The 24,337-nt window shown below is 45.4% G+C and overlaps 1 protein-coding gene across 3 annotated transcripts in view; it reads right to left on the bottom strand.

Annotated features, from left to right (window-relative positions):
• The window catches only part of ADAMTSL2 (ADAMTS like 2), a 39,228-nt gene that overhangs the window by 12,139 nt on the left and 2,752 nt on the right, over positions 1-24,337 (bottom strand). The window contains exons 2-14 of one of the 3 annotated variants that reach the window (XM_077922194.1): positions 20,539-20,653; positions 18,682-18,824; positions 17,621-17,696; positions 16,768-16,870; positions 15,014-15,159; positions 12,587-12,710; positions 12,185-12,265; positions 11,399-11,574; positions 10,459-10,801; positions 9,476-9,857; positions 4,353-4,456; positions 1,931-2,057; positions 532-745 (exon numbers count right to left, since the gene is read on the bottom strand). In XM_077922194.1, coding sequence (XP_077778320.1) covers positions 532-745; positions 1,931-2,057; positions 4,353-4,456; positions 9,476-9,857; positions 10,459-10,801; positions 11,399-11,574; positions 12,185-12,265; positions 12,587-12,710; positions 15,014-15,159; positions 16,768-16,870; positions 17,621-17,696; positions 18,682-18,824; positions 20,539-20,652 — 2,133 coding nt within the window. In that variant the 5' untranslated portion in view covers position 20,653. Of the gene's footprint in view, positions 1-531; positions 746-1,930; positions 2,058-4,352; positions 4,457-9,475; positions 9,858-10,458; positions 10,802-11,398; positions 11,575-12,184; positions 12,266-12,586; positions 12,711-15,013; positions 15,160-16,767; positions 16,871-17,620; positions 17,697-18,681; positions 18,825-20,538; positions 20,654-24,337 lie in introns of those variants that run through there. The other 2 variants (XM_028715321.2, XM_077922195.1) reach the window with 2 other exon arrangements.

Raw genomic sequence — 24,337 nt, 5'->3', positions numbered from 1 at the left:
ACTTGTTTGTTTTACAGAGCAATCCTGACATCCGATTTCTGCTGCTGGGAAGATTTAGGGTGCTGGGCAGTTGGTGGTTCTCCACCAGCAGGAGGGGCTCTGCTTCCATAGATGCCCCTTTTGCGCCTGCCAAAAGGGCCACAGAGCACAGGCTACAAAGTTACCCTCTGGAGTTCAGACTTCTCTGAATTTTGCTGCACAATTCCTCAAAGCAAACAAATCCCAAAATGTGTACAAGATGCATATATATCAGGGTAAAGTGTGTTCCCCAAAAGCATATATCAATGAAACAAACATACAAAAATGCTTCCAAAAATTACTATAAGGAGAAGCGGACCCTAAAATGCTTACGAATTTTCAAGAAGACTTTTATTTAAAAAAAAAAAAAATACTCTTGAAAAGATGCGTGGAAATAGGACAAAATGAAATTAGGATTGGAAAGATAATGGACAGATTCGGCCATTCCTAAGGTCAGCTAACTCCAAGCCTAAATCCTTCCCTGTCAAAAACATATCCCTTCTGCAGATTTACCTCTGACCACTCGGACATCTCCCATTGCGGCCCACAGGCTGGGTTTTTGCAGATCTTCTTCTCTTCTGGACGGGTGATGTCAGCAGATTCACACAGGTCGCTGTAGACGGAACTGTCGAACCCAGGCGAGATCATCTTCCAGCATCGGACAATGCGGAACTGGTAGCCTTCACCACAGGTCCTGGAGCACTCACTCCAGCTGCTTGTCTCCCACCTGTGTTGGAGGGAATGGGCATTTCAGGATAGAAGGAGGTGATGGGGGCAAACCTCAAGAAAGGAAATGTGCTCACAGCTGCCTGGTGCCTAAATGTCCCTACAGACCCCTCAGGAGCCAAGATCGGCAGAGGGGGCCCCCTTGGTAGTCCCTCTGCCCTCAGAATATTTTGGGGGTTGGCAGCCATCGAGAGGGCATTCTCTGTGGCAGTTCCAAGCTGTGGAACTCCTTTCCCACAGAAATTGGTTTAGAAATTGGTGCCTGAGAAATTGGTTTTGGTTTTCCTTTTCCCTCCTTGTCTCTTTTCCTCTGTGTGTGTGCGTTGTTGTTGTTGTTGTTGTTGTTGTTGTTGTTGTTGTTGTTGTTGTGATTGTAAGCCTGCAGGTAGGGACTGTCTTGTCTTAATTGACCATAGGTAAGCTGTAAGGGACGCGGGTGGCGCTGTGGGTTAAAGCCTCAGCGCCTAGGACTTGCCGATCGAAAGGTCGGCGGTTCGAATCCCCGCGGCGGGGTGCGCTCCCGTCGTTCGGTCCCAGCGCCTGCCAACCTAGCAGTTCGAAAGCACCTTCGGGTGCAAGTAGATAAATAGGGACCGCTTACCAGCGGGAAGGTAAACGGCGTTCCGTGTGCTGCGCTGGCTCGCCAGATGCAGCTTGTCACGCTGGCCACGTGACCCGGAAGTGTCTGCGGACAGCGCTGGCTCCCGGCCTCTAGAGTGAGATGAGCGCACAACCCTAGAGTCTGGCAAGACTGGCCCGTACGGGCAGGGGTACCTTTACCTTTTACCTAAGCTGTTCCAGGGAGCCCTTTTGGCTAAAGTATAGGGTACAAATACCCTTTAGTTTAGGGTAAAGGCAGTGTAATCAATCATCATCATCATCATCTGACCTCATTCCGCTTTTTAAATTTCTGCTTTCTGGAATTTGTTACAGTCAAGTAAATGAGCCAAAACCCATTGCATTTTTTAAAAATAAAAAAATAAGGCTCTCCTGATCTAATAGGCTGAACAGAAGCTAGGAGAAACTAGGAAGGGGGTTCCACAGAATAAGACCCATAACACTGAACTCACAACTCTAGGCGGATAGACCCAGCAGACGAAGCATCAAGGCAGCAAGAGAGTTAGGTGCCTTTAACAACAAGGTGAGAGGCCACCAACCTGTCAATCACCTGACATCATACTCTTACCTTGGTTGGCATTCCCTTCCTGCACAGAATTCATGGACTGGCTCAGGGCGGGTCATTGCATCACAGTACATGTCGTCCACTTCAATTCCATCATAGCGGATGCACATGGCATAGGTGGACATCACACCTGTATTTAGACAGGTCAGTGTGGATCAGGGAGGGGGAACATACCTGCAGCCCTCCAGATGTCACTGGATTCTAGCTTCCAGCCACTGGAATCAGTGTTGGCAATATGGAGCGATAAGGACCAGTGATTTGCATCATAGGAACATTGGAAACTGCCCAATACAGAATCTGTGACATTTGCTCCACCAGCCCTACCTCCTCAAGGTCTTCTGCCCCATCAAGAGTCTCTGCCCTACCTTCTATCTTACTCTGCACCACTTTCCACAGGAATACTTTCCCAGAACACTCTTGGTTCCCATGCCTCAGGCATAGGAAGCCTCAGGAATAAGAACATAAGAAAGGCCCTGCAGGATCAGGCCAAAGTGAGCCCATCCACTCCAGCACCCTGTTCTCACAGTTGCCAACCAGATGCTCCAAATGGAAGTAGGGTCAGAGTGCAAGAGTATTCTCCAATTACCTTGTATTCAGAGGTATACTCTCCCTAGACACAGAGGTTCTGCTATCACAATAAACCTTTATGAGAGGAGCTCTGCTGGATCAAGCAAATGACCCATAACTTTACGGTGGAAAGCCAGATGCCAGTGGAGAACCTGCAAACAGGACCTGACCATAGTTGTCAACGTTTCCCTTTTTTTAAGGGAAATTCCCTTATTCCGAATAGGATTCCTGGCAAGAAAAGGGAAAAGTTGACAGCTATGGACCTGACCACAAGAGCCTTCTCCCCTCCTGCAGTTTCCAGCAACTGGCATTCAGACGCATTGCTGTCTCTAACTGCAGAGACAGAGCATAGCCCCCGTGCTAGTATCCATTGATAACTCTCTCCTCCTCTATGAATTTGTCTAATCGTCTTTTAAAGTCATCCATGTTATTGGCCATCATTTCCTCCTGAGGGAGGGAGTTCAGCAGTTTAACTATGTGCTGTGTACCTTTTGTTCTCCTGCATCTTGAATATTCTGCTGGAATGTGGCCCTCCAGGGCTATCTATGAGGCCCTCAGGATGTTCCCATAGCCATACCCACTTCTCTCCAGGTCACACCCTTTGCCAGACCTGCGCTGAGTGTTTCTCCCTGTCCAGAAGGGAGCCTCGAACTGTGACATTAAGGCCATCTATCTGTCTTGGACAAATCTCAAATCACAAACCAAATCAGACAGTTTTTGGCCATTCTGGAATGTGTCTGGACTGGGTGTTGACAGTCCTGGATTGCCCTGGGTGGACCTACCTGGAGTGACCCAGGGCTGGAAAAGGGGATGCTTATGGACAGGCGGCAAGGAGAGGGGGCAAAAGGAGACTAAGTAGTCTGCATATATCCTTCTCGCCTTACCGTTGACCATGTTTAATTCAGGTTGAAAAGGGTCAATTAAACATTAGGTGGGTGCAAGCCTTCCCACATTTCAGTCCAGCAGAACCCTGTCAAGTTTGCCAAATCATGGCCCAAACTGCACCAGAGGTGCCTTCCATGGACCTAATAGAAATGCAAATGGTTTGCTTGAATTGGGAGATGTGATTTGGAAACTGAATTCTGCACGGGTTGGGATGCTGCCTTCTGTACGATGGCAAGGGTTGCATCTGTTGCTCAATCGACTTTGGTTTATGTTCCTCCCTTAACACTGGCATGTAGCCCCAGGAGGGAATCCAGTCCTTGTGCTAATAGATGTGCCTGCCCAGGGACCTTATAGTAATAATAGTCAGTGTGGTATAGTGGTTAGATTGTCAGACTAGGACCTAGGAGTCCATGGCTCAAATCCTGACTTGGCCACAAAGCTCATTGGGCCAGTCACTGCCTTTCAGTCTAATCTTCTTTACAGGGTTGTTGTGGGGACTGAATGAGGAGGGGGAGAACCATCTTGGAAGAAAAGAGGGGATATAAATGAAATAAATAAATAAACCATCAGAATCATAGAATGGTAGAGTTGAAAGATACCCCCAAGTGTAATCTAGTCCAATCCCCTGCAATGCAAGAATCACAGAATGCTCAGTGTTTAGAGCATCTGCTTTTTGCATGAAAAAGATCCCAGGCTCATTATGATCGCCACTGATAATATTATTAATATATTAATTAATTAATATGGACAAGAATGTTGCTGATGGTGCATTTTAAGTGATTAAAAAAACCTTATATACACATTTATATATTCATTCTTTGATCAGAGAACTGCATTGCAAAATTTGGAGCAGCGCAGATTTCATAAGGCACAGGTGCTTCAGTTTGTGCCTATGGGATTTAGCAATTTGCTTCCTCTCTTCCCATTCTTGGGGTGAGGGGGGCCCTTGCCGAGCTCATCCTCTCAGGCTTACCTGTGGTGCAGGTAGAACTGCAGGGTTCATGGGAGGAGAGTTTCCACCTGTACATATCAGCTGGGCTCATATTCTGGCCCTTTCGGAACAGCTTCAACCGGTTTCTACACAATGAGAGAGGACAAATCAAATGACGGGTTGATTTTCCACCCCCCAATACTTCCTCACATTAAAAATATTGACGGGGAGGAAAAATAATAATAATTAATAGTTTTCATCTAATTGGGATTGGGGAGGGTGCTTTAGGCTGCTTGTTGTGCTGTATCAAAATAAGAGGGGGGGAAATAATAATTTTTGTGAGGGGTGCAAAAAAATTTAAATTTTAAGGTTTGGGATCATTTGGCTATAATCCAACATACCTGTCCTGATTCCCCAAGCAGACTCCCCAGCCTGGTTAGAGGCAGAGCTTCAACTGTCTAGAAATAGAGAGAATGGGATAAAAACACCCACAAAGAGAAACAGTTCAAGTTTTCAATGACAAATATATGTATATAAATATATCAGATAGTTTGCACTCAATCCAATACCCCTGATCACTAGACACAGAGGGTCCAAAAAGGTGCGGTTTGAGTCCTTGGCATGGAACAGAACCAGGTATGCTGTACTATAAAGTGGCCAGGAAGTCTTGGCACCAGTGTCAAACCTTTCAGAAAGGCCCAGGAGGTAACATCCATCTTCCCCTCCTCTTTGGGTGAGACCATGCATGGCTATGCCTCAAAAACATTTCTCTCTCTCTGGCTGCAAACACTGCCTCCTGTGGGAGGGAGTTCCTTAGTTAAACTCTGCACTATATGAATAATTACTTTCTTTTATCTGTCCTGAATCTTCAAGGAAAAACAGTGATATCATAATAAGGTTCTAAACTATGGTTGCCTCCGCATGGCAGGTTATTCCATTTCCCTGTTAATTTCCGCATTACAGTGGACGCTCAGGTTGCGAATGTGATCCATGCGGGATGCACGTTCGCAACCTGCAGCGTTCGCAACCCGCGTCTGCACATGCGCAGTTGCGATTTGACGCTTCTGCACATGCGCAAAGCGCAATTTAGCGCGTCTGCGCATTCGCAACTGCCGAAACCTGGAAGTAACCCATTCGGTTACTTTCATATGACATAAAAGCCACTTCTGGAAATCTAGCACTCATGTTTAGCACTTGTTTCTGAATGATTTTATTCTAGGTTTAAAAAAAGGAATAAAAAGAATCAGTTTTAAGTAAGTACCCTTAGCCCAGAAAATTGCAGGAGTAAAGTGAAGGAATTTGGGTAGTTATACCAGATTAGCGAGCTTTCCTGTTGTTTTCATAGGAGATTCGTGGGGGGACAAAGGCATGTATGTGCAGAAAGGGCAGGGGAGTGCCACTATTTTCCTATAAAAGTTTGTTGTTACATCACACCACACCCATTGGTGAGAATGAAATCCAGCGTGACATGCATTGCACGGGGCTGGACTAGATGAACCCTGAGATTCCTGCCAACCCTACAGTGCCAAGATGTCAGTCAAAAAGGCACAGCTCCATAAAGTCACAGGTAGTGTGGCATGAAAGGAATGTTAGAAAATGGAATAGAAAAGTTAGAAAAGTTCTAGAATTATAAGCAGAATGCAACCCTTTCTTTTTGTTTACCTTGCTGCTTGTGTAATGAATGATTGCTAGAATGAGCCAGTGTTCAGAGTCAGTGTGGTGTAATGGTTAGAGCAGTGGTACACCGCACTGAGGTGTCAGAAGAGGATGGCAAATGTGGCGGGATGATTCAAGGACAAAGAAACATTTAGACATTTCAGACTAGATATAGAGATAGATATATTGCAGAATATGGATAGACGGTGCTGCAGAAGACTTATTTAATTCCACACCAGTAGCAGGCCCAAGCAAACCTCAAAAAAAGAAAAAAAGGGGGGGGGGTAGTTTGTTGACAATATGTGGCTAGCTATCTGCATCTCGGTTTCACAGACTAGAGATGAAAATGTCCCTCAGCCTACATGTTTGATCTGTGTGGAAAAGCTTTCCAATTCCAATATACATACATGTATACTTGCTTAACCTACATATGGAAGAGGCTTGTCTATTATTACATTTTGGGAATGATTCATGTTCTTACGTTGCTGCATTGTTTTCTACTTTCTGGATGTCCCACAATCATAAAGGAGTTGTATTCTAGGTAATAAATCAACCCCTGCTAGGAGTTGTTTCTTTTTGTTTTCCAATGTATTTCTTATCAGGAAATTAGACTGGCCTTGACCAGGGCCAAGGCCTTTTGGAATGCTCTGTCACAAGAGACCAGGGCCCTGTGGGATTTGACAACTTTCCACAGGGCCTGCAAGACAGAGCTGTTCCACCAGGCCTTTGGTCAGGGTCCAGTCTGATTTCCCCTTTCTCCTTATAAGAATTTGCATGAAAGTGCCCCCCCAACCTTTCGCACAGGCTCATATAAGATCAATATAAACAGTTAAGCTGGTGAGCATTTAAGGTCCTCATTCCTACTTTGCGGGTTGCCATATGATTGGATTTCACTTTGATTCTGACTTGATTTTAAGATGTATTTTAATTGATTGTTTGATTTTATGGTAATGTGTCATATATTTGATGTTAGCCACTCTGAGCCCGGTTTTGGCAGGGGAGAGCGGGGTATAAATTAATTTTTTTAAAAAAAATTATTATTATTATTATTAATAATAATAATATGCTACTGAAACTGAAGGGGACAATATCCAGAAGAAGGAAGTAGTAGAATAGAATGGTGATAATTTGATTTATATCCCTCCCTCCCAGAGTGACAGATGATCCCACAATCTGATTCTGTATAAGGCAGCTTCCTATGTCCCTGTGTACAATAAGTAAGCGTTGAAAACTACATTTGTAATTCATTTTTTTAAAAAAACCAAACAGAATTGCTGTCTTTTTGCAAAATGGACTGAGAATACAGTATGGAGAAAACTCAGCTGTCTCTGAATTGCCAAATCATGTTGCCTGTCATCATTTCTGGATAGAAGAAGCTCTGACCTGGCCCGTTTTGGACTATTTTATGAATGTACAAATGATAAAGAGAAAAGGACAGAGGTGTTGTTTCCCAAGGGGTATTATGGGTTGTTAATGTTTCTAGACATCAACAAAAAATCTTTTGGAGGTGCACTGAGTTGGGGGTAAGCCACACTTAACTCTGTGGGGCTTATTTCCATGTAAATCTACATATACAGTGGTGCCTCTGGTTACGTACTTAATTCATTATGGAGGTCCGTTCTTAACCTGAAACTGTTCTTAACCTGAAGCACCACTTTAGCTAATGGGCCTCCCGCTGCTGTCACGCCGCCGGAGCATGTTTTCTGTTCTCATCCTGAAGCAAAGTTCTTAACCCGAGGTACTATTTCTAGGTTAGCGGAGTCTGTAACCTGAAGCGTATATAACCCAAGGTACTACTGTATTTTGCTACTTAAACCATTACAGTTGTTTTTTTAAAGTCAATCTGTTAAAAGGTTTGTGATTAATCTATTTAACAATTGAAGAGTAGCAACACAGTTGGACCGTCTTCAAACCCTGCATGGGGGCGACTCTCTGAGACACTAAAGGAAATGAGGCAGAGTATTTGTCTTTAATAAGCAAAAAATGACCCTTCGTTTTTAGAAGAAGAAGAAATAACCGAAGGAGACCTCCTTTTCTCATTCCCTAGTACTACCAGCAGATCTCAAATATTTCCAACAAAAAAAGGAGAAAAAGCTGGTACTCTTACTTCTTAATCGTGGGAATGAAACACCTCTCTTCTAAGCAATCAACTGAAGTGTCTAAGTAGGTATTTGTATAGGTTTGTGCTGTGTTGGTTGATTAGTTGACTGCTGTGAGCTGATTAATCTAACACTTAAATGCCTGCAGCTCTGTAATTGAGTTCACTGTCATTTCTTGGGCTGCCTGTGCCGACAGAATGCCAGCCTTTGCCCACCTGGTGCCCTCCATATGTCTTGAAATAGCCCTGGGAACTGATAGGAGTTGCAGTCTAAACCATCTGGAGGGTACCAGGTGGGAGAAGCTTAGCCGACACTGACAGAAGGAAGAGAAGTGAGCAAAGCAAGCAACTCAGCCCGTCCTGTGGTCCTTGTCACATACACCAAGCGAAAGTTCCTAGTAATCTGAGCTGCATTCACTAAAACAGCCTTTCTCCCAGCTAACTCACCAGACTGGGAATTGTGGTATGGTAATTATTAGGCACGGGGTGGAAATCAAGGCACCAGACCAAAGTTAAACCAAGAGCATATTTTGTTGTTATTAAAGTTGTTGTTTTTTTTAAGCACCAACCGAACAGATATTGCAATGACATTCCTAGGAGCTGGGTGTGGGGGAGGGAGATATTTTAAAATGGTTTGGCTAGTTAACCGTATCAGTGGGGATGAGCAGAGTCCATCAGTTTGGATTCCTGTTTTTCCAAATGTAAGTTTAGCTTGCCAAATTTCTCCATCAATTTGTGCTTTTATTGCTTTGTACGGAATTTCCCCTCACATATTAAATGCTATTTTCATGACTATACACATTTTTTAAGCAAACTCCCTCCCTCAATGTAGCATTTTTAAGTTTGTATTGGTTGGTTGGTTGAAAAACTGTGTGGCAAAGTTTGGAGATGGGAGAATTTTGAAGGGGAGCTGAGGTTCAGCTGGTGGATTGTTTTGGAAACTATGGATTTGGGGCAGTCGCATCAAAATGTGAATTTCTCCTCTCCCCACTGACGTAAGAACCGGGAGGATGTTAAAAATAACACAGAAAAACATGCCCATGTAAACCTAGTCTAGACTGTTTCTCCTTGCTTAAGTCTAAACTTAACAATAAAGCCATTTTGGTCGGTCCTGATCCAACTATCAGTGCAGTGTGCCCCTCAGCATGTGTAGAGGATCTTCCTTTGACACCAAGTAGCCACAATCAGAACCAACACGCCTGTTTAAAGGAAGGGCAATGTGTTTTGATCCAGCAAAGTTGTACTCAGAGTAGACCTATTGGCATTAATGTGCCTGAGTTGGTCACATGCAGTGATTTCCAATGGGTTCTACTCTGAGTAGGATTAACATTGGATACAACCCAATGTCTCCAGTGGTTGAAATATAGTAGATCAAATCTCAGTTGCAAAGGAACACCTCAAGGCCTCTTACCTTGTTTTGTGGGTTCTGTTCCCTTGAGGACTAGTGACCAAGATGGTGGCATTTGGAAACTGAGTCTCTGAAGATGTGTTGATGGTTTTGTCACTGCTCAGCTCCAGGAAGCTGCTGTTGACGGCATAAGCAATCATATCATCACCGTCATCATAATCAACATAAAGGCTGTCCATGTGAGAACCAACAGAGTTAACAGGGTCCCTTGGGGAAAAGATGCTGTTTGCCGTCTTGTTCTGGACTGATTCTTTTGAGTCTGATGTCTTTTCCAAAAGTTTATGGGTGATAGCATTTTCAGAAAGGAATTCTTTGGATGCAAGTCTGGAGTCAAAATCTCTCCCAATTCCATCCACCATGTAATTGGATTGGGTTGCATTTGAATCTGGGGAAGAGAAGGAAAATGAAATCAAGAGATTTGTAAAATTATAGATTTGTTTTTCAAATTTGCACAAAAACCCCATGAGATAGGATAGTCTGAGATTGAGTGACTGGTCCAAGTCACCCAGTGAGCTTCATGGCTGAGTAGGTATTTGAACCCTAATCTTCCAGGCCTCTAACCACTACTCCACAATGGCTCTCATTTGATGTGTCCTTGCTTTTGCCAGATATCAAATTTGAAATCTTATAAGCCCTCCCTGTCAGACCCCAGATACTATTGCATGTCAGTGATGAAGTCAAATATTGAAGTTGAGCATCTTTTTATTTCAAAATATAGCTATATTAAGTGCTTCATGAACAGCGAATGAATATTGAAATATTCAGTGTGTACCAGGTGGCGAATGTTCAGCATTACAGGAGAATTTCTGAAGTCAATTCCATCCAGCTTGTACAAATTTTTGAGATGTATGTTGTTGTTTTAGAACTCTAGCTAAAATAGTGAAAGAAGCATATTAATCTGTAGGCCAGGAGTTTGCATCATGAACAGTCACCGCCCTAGCAATGAGTGAACTACAGCTGGTGTGAAGACCTGGGGTTCACCTCACCTTTGGCCTGTTTGCCCTTCAGAGTTGGGTCGCAGTCATTGCTCTCTGTTCTTTCATAGACTTCATTCGTCTCTTGGATTTTGCTCAAGTCTAGGTCTTCAATGGTGTCCTTTCTTCCAAACACCTGATTCTCCAGATGGATCTTCTCTTTGGAGAGGGTTCCAAAGAAACTTGCATTGTGCTGAACAAAACCCAGAGGCTCTTCTGCATCAATCTCTCTGCTTTCTCCACTGTCCGACTCGGAGAAGGTGTAATAAATGGGCTGGACGTTTTTTGAATGCGGCTTCCTCAGAAGGGTATATTCATAGGTTATAGATGGGTTTTTACCATTTTGGTTCCAGACCTGGAAGTGGGGAGGAATAGCAAACATAAGAACATGCATTATATTAGAGGAAATGGCTTGAAACAATATCAAGCAAAATTACATTAAAAATAAGCTTAGGAGAAACATCCATGAAAATGCATAGGGATTTTTGAACCGACTGGGGAAAATGCAAACTGATATAGAAATGGGATGATCTAAACGCATGACTGGAAAAATGAGAAACTGATACCTGTATCCATCTAAGTTCTCAGGCTATCACACTCAGGTTCTCACTCAATCTCAGGCTAGACCCTTTGAAATTAATGGACCTAAGTTAGTCATCTCTACTAATTTCAGTGGGTATGTTCTCTGACTTATACTGAGTCAGACCATTGGGTCCAGATAGCTAGGTATTGTCAAGTGGTGTCTTGACTCCCAACCCTAACTGGAGATACTCGTGGGGAATGAACTTGGGACCTTCTGCATGCCAAGCAGGTGTTCTATCACTGAGCTGTGGCACTTCCCCAGATTCTAACCCCTAGAGTCTTCCAGCCCTACTTGCAAACGGACGTGTTTTTGCTTGTTCCTAAATTGACCACCTATCTCTAGGTACAAAGAAAAAGCCCCCACACTTACCATGATGTTCAAATCTTGATTGGTTGGCCCTTGGGCCACAATGTATTCAATGCCAGTTTCATAAATGTCCATTGGCCTCCTGTACTTGAAAACAGTCCCTGCGATGTTGAAGTTTTTGGGACTGTCCACTCTGTAGTTCCCATTGAAGAAGTAGTAGCCAGCTTCATCCGCAACAGCTGCAGAAGTCAGCAGAGGCAAAGAATTCCCACCCACGCCTTAGAACAAGTCATCTTAAAGACACCTCAATCTCTGCTACATGCTAAGCAAGTATGACTTTACACCCTCCTCCCTCCCAACGACTTTTTCTTTTGTGTGTTTCAGATTGTCAGCTTGAAGAAGTAACTTTCTTATCATTAACATTTGCAAGCCTCTGGTGTTTTGTTTTGTTTTTGTTTTGTTTTGTTTGTTTTTTGCTGAACCCGGGGTCTTTATAAACATCCCAACTTCTCAATGTAGTTGGCAAAGGGCTGACATGCAGTGCCAGTTCTGTGAGGGAAGGGGAAAGTTGGGTTGGCAAAGCAAAATGTAACGTGGGGTCTCAGAATCAGAAGGGCATTTAACTGTTGGCAGATAAAGACCACACAGGCAAATATGTTTTGGAAGCTAGGGGGACAGACAGACAGGCAATCAAGAGGGAGAAGGAAGGCTGAACCCAAAGAGGCCAGGAAGAGACTGAATTTCACATACCGATTTGGCTAATAAGCTACTTGTCAAACAGTTTCGTTTTCGCAGAAATATAAAATTATAAACATTCAGCTTCGTTCCTGCCCCTGGCACCATACACACCCAGAACATCAGCAGATTTCTTCCGTTCAACGATCTGGATGTCTCTTGCTCCGGCGGGGATGTGTGTGACCAGAGAATAGCCTGTGGAAAACTGCATCCATGTATGAAAAGCAAACTTTGCAAGAATTAACAGTCCTAGGCTGGGAATAACTCTTCACATACAGGAGCAAATTCACAAATGACTGAAGGATCCTTTTTTTTAATTGATTCAATGTTGGTCCTTTGAAAAGGGGCGGGGGAGTTGTGGAGGGAGGCAGCGGCAAATTTGCCGCAGTCCAGATGCAAGGAAGCCCAGACTCCCCACATCCCTGATCATGCACAAATTCACCTGCCCACGATTGCATCTTGCTCAAGGATTGGCAAGCCTTACCCCATAAGAACAAAATACCCCTCCAGCCTTACCAAGATGTGAATTTCCCTTTCTGTAACTCCCGGAGACGTGAGTGCAGCTGCTCCCATTTCCTTGACAAACACCACATTTGTCCAACGTGTGAGTTGAGAACAGGATCCCGTCACATCCAATGGGCTGGAAACAGTGTAAAATAGAGTGTCAAGGGTCAGGTAGAGGGGCACAGTCACTGCAATTCAAATATCATGCTGACACTTTGGGCTGTGTCTCTGTGTGTTTGGCAGCAGTAATCTCAGGGCCAGCGACATTGTGTGTGATGGAGAGTCCTCTGTTCTACCCCTTCATGTTATCAAGCCCCTGTAAATATCACATAGTCATAGATCCGCATCAGAATCAGGCTGAACAAACTAAAAATGATGGAGTGTTAGAGCCTTCTAAACAGACCCGTGGAAGAAGGCTGTTGTGGGATGCAAACAGCCAAGGCAACACTAAGTCAAGAAAAGTTTGGCTGCTGGATCAGGCCAGAGGAGGCCCATCTAGTCCAACATCCAGTTCTCAGAATGGCCAAGCCAATGGGAATCCTGTAAACAGGACCTGAGAACAACAGCAGCTCTCCCCACCTGTGAATCCAATCAGCTGCCTCTGGGCCTGGAGGTTCCATTCTCAGCTATCAGTTAAGAAGAGCCCTGCTGGATCAGACCAAGGGCCCATCTGGTCCACATCCTCTTCTCACACTGGCCAACCAGTTGCTGATGGCATTACCTGCAACCTATTTCACAACATTATGCTGACCTGAGTACAATTGGTGGTGACCGAGGGGAGGGCTTCTTGCCTGAGTTACAGCCCTTCCTGGAAACAAAGGAAGCTGCTTCCTACTGAGTTAGAGTATTGATCCATCTAGCTCAGTATTGTCTACATTGACCAGCAGCAGCTTTCTGGGGTTTCATGTAGGGGTTCTATCCTAGAGGTGCCACTGGGGATTGAACCTGGGACCTTCTGCATGCAAAGCAGGTGCTCTATCACTGAGCTAGGGCCTTCTCAGCTTCTCTTTAAAAAGGAGGAATGGAAGATTGTTAAATAAATCACAAGCAAACTGCTCTGGCTTCTGGGTCCAGTTCAGAGTGCTGATGCTTACCTACAAAGCCCTAAATGGCTCAGGGCCAGGATATCTGAAAGATCAGCCTCCTCCTGTATGAAGCAGCCTGCAGGCTGAAATTGTCTTCAGAAGCCCCACCGCATCTCCCACCATGAAAAGTACTCTGGCTGGTGGGAATGCGAGACGGGGCCTTAACTGTGACATCCCCCCCAAACCCTGCCCACCGTTGCAGAGTTGACTCCCAAAGGTGAGACCAGCCCCATCCCTGGCAGGGAGCAAAAATATTTTTATTTAATGCTTCTCCTCCCCACCCCACCCCCCAAAAAATCTGGTTGGATTTTTAAAACATTCCACTTCCCTATTCACACTCATTCACATACACTTATATGCTTACCACCACCACCCCGCACAGTCTCACCCACATTCAACACACACACCCACACACATCCACACACACAAACACTTTTTCCATGCATAAGAACTTAAGAACACAAGAAGACCCCTGCTGGATCAGGCCAGTGGCCCATCTAGTCCAGCATCCTCTTCTCACAGTGGCCAACCAGTGCCCCAATGGGATGCCTGCAAGCAGGACGTAAGCACAAGAGCCCTCTCCCCATTGCAGTTTCCAACAAGTGGTATTCAGAAGCATTGTTGCCTTGAAGCACAGGAGGTAGTAGCCATGGGTAGCCTTCTCCTCCATGACATAAGAAAGCCTGTTGGATCAGGCCAAGTGATCCAATGTAGAATGAAGAAGCCCAACTGGCATTCAGAAGCAATACTGCCTCTGAACAGAGCATGGCCATCATGGCTAGTAGCTACTGGTAGCCTTCTCCTCCTCCATGAATTTCCCCAACCCTCTTTCAAAGCCATCCAAGTTGGGGGCCAGCATTGCCACACACACGGACCAAAGAGATCTTCACCAACTGGATGGCAATAGAGTTACTGGCTCTCTGCTCCTGGTCCAAGACACCCTCCTGTGCCCCAAGCCCCACATCAAATGATATTCAATGTCACCTTGGCCAACAGGTAATAAGGAGGGGTTGCTGGCAGCTATTTCACTTCTTGGACATGTGGTGCAATAGAGATCTTGCCCACCCATCACTTCCTCGCTGATGTTGCTGGAAGAAGCCTAGCCTGGAAGTTTTCTCCCCTGAGATCTTTACAGATGCTGAGAGTGGAAGTTGGGAACACTCTGCAGAACTACAAATTCCATCAACCTCTAGTGCAACTTCACCCCACGATGGCTATGCAGTTCCCCACTGGTCAGCACCCATCTCCCAGATTCTGGGCTCCCCACAACAGGGTCATTTGAGTGTCCCCCTCTTTTTGTCCCATCTCACTCACCCCCTGGGCTAACAATATGGTTGCTATAATGTTTAACAACCTCACATTTTCCAGAAACGCAAACCCCACGGAAATCGGAGTATTTACAGGACGTCCCGTCCCGAGCCAGGACCATGAGCTGCCTTTGACCATCGATGGTTGTGCAGTGGAGATCACAGGGCTTGCTGGAGATGTGGACATAGTCATCTGGAGATAGGAGGACAAATGATATTGCACACACTGACCAAACACACACACATGCACACACACAAATGCACGCAGTTGCTTATTAAATGTCACCAGCAAAATATCCATCATTGTGGGGTAGAAAGTATAGCATAACATCAGGAAATAGGAAGAGCTCTGCAGCTGGATCACACCAAAGGGGGCTCATCTAGTCCAGCATCCTGTTCTCACAGTGGCAGACCAGATACCTCAATGGGAAACCAGCAAGTAGGATCTGAGCAGAAGAACACTCTCCCCTCTTTCGGTTTCCAGCAACTGGCATTCAGAAACATTACTGCCTCTGACTGTGAAGGAAGAGCATAGCCTCCATGGTTGCTAGGACATCCCATTTCATTTTCACTGTTACTCAGCTGAAAGCCTGCCCTGCCCTGTTTTGTGTAGATTTTTTTGGGGGGGAGGGAACCCATTAAACTTCTGCTTTTAAAATTTTAATGTGCTTGTTATGCACATTATTATACGCATTATGGAACAAATTTCCTCCAAATAGGTATTTTCCAGTGTGCTTCTCCATAAAGAACACATTATGGATGCATCACAACTGTAAATAACACAAATTTTTTGAGTGCACTTGTCACACACTGAGGTGGCGTCTCAAAATATGGAAAAGTATTTGATCTACCATGAAGTGGCGTTCTAACCTCTGAGGCTCTTATTGTGTCTGCCTCCACAGGAGGCCCAGATAGTGGCAACACATGAACAAGGCCTTTTCAGTGGTGGCTCCCTGCTTGTGCAGTGCTCTCTCCAGGAGGCTTGCCTAATGCCATCATTATATATATCTTCAGACAAAAAACTTTCCTTTTTAACCAAGCCTTTAGCTCTTAACTATCTAGGGCCTTTTAGAGTGGGTGGGATGTTTTAATGTATTTACGGGGTTTGTTTGATTGTTGTAAGGCACTGAAAGAGCAAAAGCAACTAATCGATTTAAATAACAACAGCAGCAACCCACAAGCAAGTTCAAGATTGGCTGTCACATAGGGTCATTTCTGCATATGCATTAGAAACTACAGTGGTACCTCGGGTTAAGTACTTAATTTGTTCCAGAGGTCTGTACTTAACCCGAAACTGCTCTTAACCTGAAGCACCACTTTAGCTAATGGGGCCTCCCGCTGCCGCCAGAGCATGATTTTTGTTCTCAACCTGAAGCAAAGTTCTTAACCTGAAGCACTATTTCTAGGTTAGTGGAGTCTGTAGCGTATGTAACCTGAAGCATATGTAACCCGAGGTACCACTGTAGTGGATATTTGACCCAGTCCTAGTTCATCACAATGCTTCCACTCCCCTACTCCCTTCTTGTCTTTTTCAAAGCAGCTGTTGCAACTGCAGAGGCCTTTGAGCCCAGGGAAAGAAGTGGGTGGGGAGTTTTGCTCCTCTGATAAAATCTGGTTGGAGCCTCCTTCCAAAACAGAAGAGAACTCCATTCATTTCAAATCCTCTGTGTGTGTGTGTGTGTGTGTGTGTGTGTGCACGCGCACACACCCGCCCCTGTCTTTCTGTCTTTTTTGGATGAGGTGGGGTGAGAGTAAGCTTTGCCTTATCAAAAGCGCCTGGACAAAAGGCCTCCTTGTTTACCAGGATACAATGGCTTCCATTGATACGTCCGCCCGTTGTACATGTGGGAGTTGAAGGATGTGCACTGCTGCTCCCGGAAGCTCCTGCCATTCGGGGGACACTGCTGGAAAAGGAAGAGACGAGTCCAAATGAGGAAGAGGAGGAGGAGAAGGAGAATCTGCTTCTACATTTCAGAGGCTTTTCCTGCCCTTGTGGGTGAACTGATGGTGGGCTGTCAAAACCCAAATGTGCAAGGGAATCAGGAAGATCCTGGGACTGTTATGATCAGGCTACTAAAAGAACACCAGAACAGCCTGCTGGATCAGGCCAGGGCTCCTCTAGTCCAGAGCAACCTCTTTTCACAGAGGCCAGCTAGATGCCTGTGGGAAACCAGCAAACAGGATCTGAGCACAAGAGCCCTCTCCCCTCCTGTGGTTTCCAACAACTGGCATTAGGAAGGTTCCTATTTCTACTAATCGAGGAGGAGGAGGATGATGATATCCACACCATACTATTAAGGCTTTGAAGAATCCTGAGAACAGAGCTACAATTTCCAGAGTGGTTTAACAACCAGTTCTTCTTCACACTCTGGAACTCTGGAAACCGTAGCTCTGGGAGAGGAATGGGGGTTTGCAAGCAACTCTCAACACGCTTAACAAACTCCACTTCCTAGGATTATTTGGGGGAAGCCATGGCTGTTTAAAGCGGCATCATAGCACTTTAAATGTATGGTGTGAAGGTGGCCTGAGTTTGAAATAGTGGTGGTAGCTGGTTCATATTTTCTACAGCTGCATGGAATCTGTACCTTGCTAGTTAAGACTGAAAGCTGCATCTCAATAATAATTTTTAAAAAGCATGAAAATGCTCCTCTTACTTGCACTTTGCATAGCTGGTATCTTTTTGATGTCCCAGTGCATGTTTTATTAGCGAGCCCCGTCATGGACTTCTTTCTAAACACAGAAAGAAAAGGAAACAGGATCAAGTCAAGCGAAAAATGAAACGCATCATTATCATCCAAAAGAAAGGGCCCCAGAATGGCTTACAAATATCAGCAAGAATAAAGGTAAAGGGACCCCTGACCATCAGGTCCAGTCGTGACCGACTCTGGGGTTGTGGCGCTCATCTCGCTTTATTGGACGAGGGAGCCAGCGTACAGCTTCCGGGTCATGTGGCCAGCATGACTAAGCCGCTTCTGGCGAACCAGAGCAGCACACAGAAACACTGTTTACCTTCCCGCCAGAGAGGTACCTATTTATCTACTTGCACTTTGATGTGCTTTCGAACTGCTAGGTAGGCAGGAGCAGGGACCGAGCAACAGGAGCTCACCCCATTGTGGGGATTCGAACTGCCGACCTTCTGATCGGCAAGTCCTAGGCTCTGTGGTTTAACCCACAGCACCACCCGTGTCCCGTGTCACCTCTTATGTGGCCCTTAAAATTCTCCCAAGGCTACACACACAACTTCTCTTGATACCCCTGCTTCGCTGCCTCCTTCAGTGCGTTTGCCTGGTTGGAATAGCGTTTTTGAACTGGGATAATGCCTCTTTCTTACCTGGATGGAGGATGGAAAGATACATCTGCATATAAAAGGAACCTCTGTGCTCTGTGTAGCTGGAATTTATCTGGCTACACAATGGTAAGAATCACAGCCACTAACCTGCCTGCTTTTGTCCTGGCCACGCCCACCTTTCTGAAGGTTCCCTTCAAGGGGACAGTGATCCTTTGGCTGAAAATGTTATCCTTCCTGCAACAAATCACCAGGAAGCCCTATCCAGATGGCTATGGATTGCAGCTCCCATCAGCCAGTTCAACCTTGAGGGCACCTGATTCGAGGGAGGCTGTCTGAGACGGTCCCTTCGGAACCAATGGGAAAGTTTTATTGTTCAGAGGATGGGGGGGGGGGTTTGAGATGAGTTCATTGGAGCGAGGGGTTTACCTCTGCCGCAGGCAGTGCCTCTCTTGGGATTTGACTCCTCCCCCACACGTCCGGGTGCAAGCTGTCCACTTGGTCCACTCGCCCCACCAGTGGGCAGTGACGTCGCTGCCTTCCTCAAGGCTGTTGGACGCCTGAAGGTTCTCCTGTTTGCCGTTTAGGGGCAAAGAAGATAAATTAGAGGCGAGATGGGTTGATTGGTTAAAGGGATACTTCAACAAACATGGTTCAGCTGCTGAAACCAATTCTTTCCCCATTTCTGTCCTACTTCAGTTCATTTGAGGTTTCATGCCCATCTGCCAGCTGCATCTCCATTTCCTTCCCCCACTGAAGACAGGGGCCCCAGTTTATGGGTTGCTCATATTTAGCACATACTTGTGCAGAGCAGCCATGTCAGACCACTGGCACATCCTGCTCAGTATCTTTGACATGGACTGGCATAGGTTCTCTAGGATTTCAGATAGGAGACGTTCATCCTACCTGGAGATGCCACTGGAGGCTGAAGCTGGGACCTCCTGCATGCAAAGCAGGGACTCTGCCACTCAGCAGTTGCTCCTTCAGCTAAACATAAAGTAAGATTCTAGTCCTCATAATTCTGCATCTGACAGCAGATATAGGTAGGGACATAGGAATCTGCCTAATGAATAAAACCCTTGGTTTATCTGTCAAAGTACTGCTTACACTCACTGACAGTGGCTTTCCAAGGTTTCAGGATAGGGTTTCACCATGGCGGAGCAAGGGTGCCATTGAGGACCGAACCTGGAACCTTCTGCAAGCAGAGCAGGGGCTCTACCACTGAGCTATCGCCCTTTTGACAGAACACTGATTCTTCATGCCTGCCACTGTCATTTTTCAGTACATCTTCATTGCTTCATTTGCGTCTGATTTTAAATTCTATTGCATATTCTGTACTTGCATTCAGTAGTGTAGTGGCAAATTCAGAAGTGCAGGGTTCCTTCATGAGAGTCATAGCCAGGCCCCCTTCTAGGATTATACAACAACTTTATAATTACAGATAGGTAGCCGTGTTGGTCTGCCATAGTCAAAACAAAAAAAAATTCCTTCCAGTAGCACCTTAAAGACCAACTAAGTTAGTTCTTGGTATCTGAAGAAGTGTGCATGCACACGAAAGCTCATACCAAGAACTAACTTAGTTGGTCTTTAAGGTGCTACTGGAAGGAATTTTTTTTGTTTTAACTTTATAATTATACAACAGTAATACAGTAATTAAGGATGCATTACAATGATCAGTGCAGATCTCCATGTGTTTCCTTTCAGCTAAATCTGCTATTTTCTGTGCATGTATGTAGACAAATCATTTGGAGTGCTCCAAAATCTTCTTTCAGAGTGACTTAAGCTGTGTTTTCATTGAAGTGCCATTGTACGTAACAGAACTTGTACCCCATTCTCTTGAAACGGAAGCGTTCCTTCCGTTGTCTTTTCAACGTTCCTGAATGCTTAGCTTTTCAGCTTACAGAGCAAACTCTTTGGTGTTCCTCACATGTACCTTATTCAGAGGGGCACCAGGAGCCCATTCTCAGGGCTGACTCAACTCCTTTCACTCTGACTGGATCCAATTAGTGCAAAGGGCAAGAAGGCTTCTTCCCAGTGGCTAAACAAACCTCCCCTTTCATGCTGATTGGTCAGCTCAAGGATCCCAGAGACAGGGAGCTTTCTGGGATGCTGCTGCAGAAATAGTAACAGGTCTTTAACACACACACCCTCTGGTGACCCCCAAACCACTAGACCACTGCTTGTATTGCATTTTACACATTGTCACTGGGCAGCAACTGGAGGAGCTAGCATAACTGGTGGTATATGGATATTTTTAATACATTTGTGAATGAAGAAAATTCTCACTTGTGATATCACCAGGGCAACGTTCCCTATGAAGAGTGCGAATGCAAGAGCCCCTTTCAGGTGAGTGCAGTCGCCAATAAAGCTGCACTCCCAGGTCCCCTTGATTCTCTTCATCCTAAGAAAGCAAGAAGCAAAGGTTGAATTTTTTCAGAATTGGATTAGATGGCCTTTTGGGTCCCCTTCTAACTCTATAATTCTATGTTTCTATGAATGGCTGTATTAAAAACTCTGCAGGTTTAGCTGCTTTCATGTGTATATTTTTTTAATAACAAAAAAGCAGTATATAAATTGCATGAAATGAAAAAATGAAAAATCTGGCAGGAAACAAGCACTGAGGAATTTGGTCATCACTGCAGGACCATCTTGCTCCATAGGTGCTCATCGTTCTGCAGAACTGACACTGTTAGAGGTGCCACATGATACCCATTCCCACAGTTGTGAGAAATTGAGCTTTCAGTGTGGCACACATGCACTTCAGAACTCCTTGCCTATTGATGTCAGGCAGGCACCTTCACTGTATTCTTTTCGGTGCCTGCTTTAAACATTTTTGTTTAGGCACATAGATGTTGACATGTTTTAGTCTCTCTCTTCCCCCTGTTGATTTGTATTATCTAAAAAAGTTTTCAACCGTTTTTACTGATAATCTTAATATATATATTTTTGTAAATTGCTTAGAGGTTTACAATCAAGTGGCGTATAAATGTTGGCAAATAAATAATTGCCCCATCACAATGTGGTGTGGGGGACTCTGACACAAGCTCCCGCTTGGAACTGCCTTTCTGCTTGTATTCCAGGTGTGGGGGGCAGTCTATTAAGACACCTCCACATCATCTAAGCATAGAGTTTCAGTGGTGTGAAATTTGCAATGAATTTCTCCCCTTGCTCTGAGAAAAGCTTTGAATAGGAAACCCAAGGACCACCTCATTAAAAAGTGTAGTTCTGTTGAGGGGTGTGGGGGAAAATCTGACTCCTCTGACAGGGTGTCATCACAGAGCCAATTCGGAATGAGGTCAGGAATCACTGCCCTCTCACTGGATGGAAATGTGGAAAAATGGGTGCTTCCAGACCAGGGATGGAGGAAAAATTCAACTCAATTTGCATTTAAAGACAACCCTACCAAATCAGTGCTTTCCAAAACATGCAGCCATCCTTCAAAATTGTCTTGCAGTGTGGTTCTCCAGCTGAATAATATGTCCCAAAATGCATATAGTAAAGCAAAAGTGTGCATAAAAATGCATGTATTACCATAGTGAAAACATTGGGAGAAAATATTGGGAGAAACTGCATTGTGTAAATGTGTAGATGAGGAAAAACTATATACAAACATGTGTCTATTAGGGAAAATATGTACTAAGGTGCTGATAACTTTTCATGAGAACTTTTTTTTTTTAAAGCAAATGAATCTGGAGATTGACTGAACTTAAATTTGGAAAAGTGATAAATTGAGAGGAAGAGCCAGTGCGGTGGATCGTAGTGGTCAGAGTGTCGGACTAGGACCTGGGAGACCAGAATTCAAATGCACCCCGCTGGGCCATGAAGCTCACTGGGTGTGACCTGGGGGGGGGGTGTCAGTGACTCCCTTTCAGCCTAACTTCACAGGGTTGTTGTGAGGATAAAATGGGGAGAGGGAGGACTATGTACCACCTCCATGAGCACCTTGGAAGAAATGTAGGGTATTAAATAAAGTGGAATTGAAATTTGCCCACCACTTACTTCCCCTTCCCTCTTTGGGCTCCTCCTCCTCCGTCTTACAGAAGAGACACTGAGGATTCCCCTTTCTAAGAAAGCTCAGCCTTTCAGAGTAGTGCTGGCTTCTTCCCCCAACTCCCCACTTTCTTTGGCTGCCTGGAGAGCGCGAATTTCCTACTCATCCCCGCCTCTCCGCCTGCCAGGAGTGGAGGTGCTGGATTTTCCCAAGCTGGATGATTATATTAAAGCTGCACGGATGTTCAGACTGTGTCTGAGTCGCTTGGTGTCCTGTTCCAGCCAGGCAAGGAGATTTTGGAGGACTGGAACAAGAGACTGTGGGGAACAACTAGCTCAGAAGAGGCATCCGTGAGGCTCAGCAATGGGGAGATGATTGTCCATAGGTGTTCAAACTCTTCTGGAAGCTCTCAAAGAAGGCAGCTTCAGAGCCCCCAAAGCAAGAAAGGCCATAATACCATTTTGGCAGCCAGAGGCTGCTGCCACCATCCTACACCCATTGGGGAGCAGAAGGGAGGACAGCCAGCTTGTCTGTAGCAAATGGGCAAACTCCTTGACTCCAAGATATATTTTTAAAAAAGAACATAAGAAGAGACTGGTGGATCAGGTCAATGACCCATTTAGTCCACCATTCTGTTGTCACAGTGGTCAAACGGATGCCCCAGTGAGAAACAGGATTCGAACATTGTATGAACCAGGCGCCCCTGGCACCCATATCCGCCTCCCAAGAAAGCACACATTAATTTGGGTCAAATCAGGCTACCACCTTTGCCAAGGCATTGGGTATAACTATTTGAATTGTCAGCCTGCCCGCCTGCCTCTTGGGGTATACCTGTAGGGGTCACTCCTAGTTGAAGAGGTCAACCCCTATGACACAAGGGTGGTCACCTTGAGGAGCGCTATGGCCCTAGCTCCTGCCTGGGCTTCAGGACAAAAACAACTCCTCTCAGATTCATTTAACAAGATACCCCTGAAAATTGGAGAGGCAGGCAGAGGCTACAACCTCCCCTCCAATGAAGACTCAGGTTTACTCAATGCCTTAACCCCCAAAGTTGTGACAACTGCTATGAGGCAGGCAAAACCAAAGGACAGATCCAGTTAGTCTGCCTGGCCCTGAATCAGTCTGACAAATTCCTGCCTGGCCCCGAATATGGTGACCAACAATAGTCCATAGCAAGGTCATGCAGAGCCCAAGAGCCAAGGAAAAAGGAGAGGCGGTGGGAGATCCAACTAGGAACTGGACAAGGAGGTGGAGGCTGGATGGGTTTAAATTCCCAAACTGTGGACCAGAGTGAAGCCTGCTGGCTCCAGTCTAATCTGCTCCAGGGGTAGAGCCTTTGGTCAGCCTGCCTGCCATTGGCCAATTGGCAGGCAGGTTGTAATCCATTTCCTGGGCTGGTGCGAAGCCGATTTTGGGGTTTGTGCTGGCCTGGGAAAACCCCACAACTCCATGTCCCTCACCGGATCATGGGGTGAACAGAAGGTGATGCCCCATAAAGGTGCCCGACCTTGAAGGTAAGCATCACACTCTCCCATCCTGTGGTTTCCAGCAACTGGTATTCGAAAGCATTAATGGCTCCAGCTGTAGCCTCCTCATCCTCCATGAATTTGTCTAATCCTCTTTTAAAGCCATCTAGTCATACCTCCGGTTGCGAACATGATCCCGCAGCATTCGCAGCCTGAAGCGCCATGTCTGCGCACGTGCGTGATGCGATTTGGCGCTTCTGCACATGTGCGTGATGTCATTTTGCGCTTCTGCGCATGCACGAGTGCCGAAACCCGGAAGTAACCCATTCTGGTACTTCTGGGTTCGGCACAGTCCGCAACCCAAAAAGGCGCAACCCGCAGTGTTCGTAACTCGAGGTATGACTGTACATTGGTGGCCATCACTGCCTCCTGGAGGAGGGAGTTCCACAGTTTAAATATGTGCTGTGTAGAGACAGACTTTATTTCATCTGCCCTGAATCTTCCAACATCCAAATCCTCACCCTACATTTGAAGCAGTAGCATTCTGCTTTAAACAGCCATGGCTTCCCTGAAAGAATCTTGGTTTGTTAAGGGGGTTGTTTGCTGAGGGTTGTTAGTACAGTATACC

The sequence above is a fragment of the Podarcis muralis genome, chromosome Z, assembly GCF_964188315.1.
Source record: "Podarcis muralis chromosome Z, rPodMur119.hap1.1, whole genome shotgun sequence".
NCBI classification, from domain to species: domain Eukaryota; kingdom Metazoa; phylum Chordata; class Lepidosauria; order Squamata; family Lacertidae; genus Podarcis; species Podarcis muralis.
Note: the sequence above shows the minus strand (reverse complement) of the source record. Positions and strands in the feature narration are given on the sequence as shown.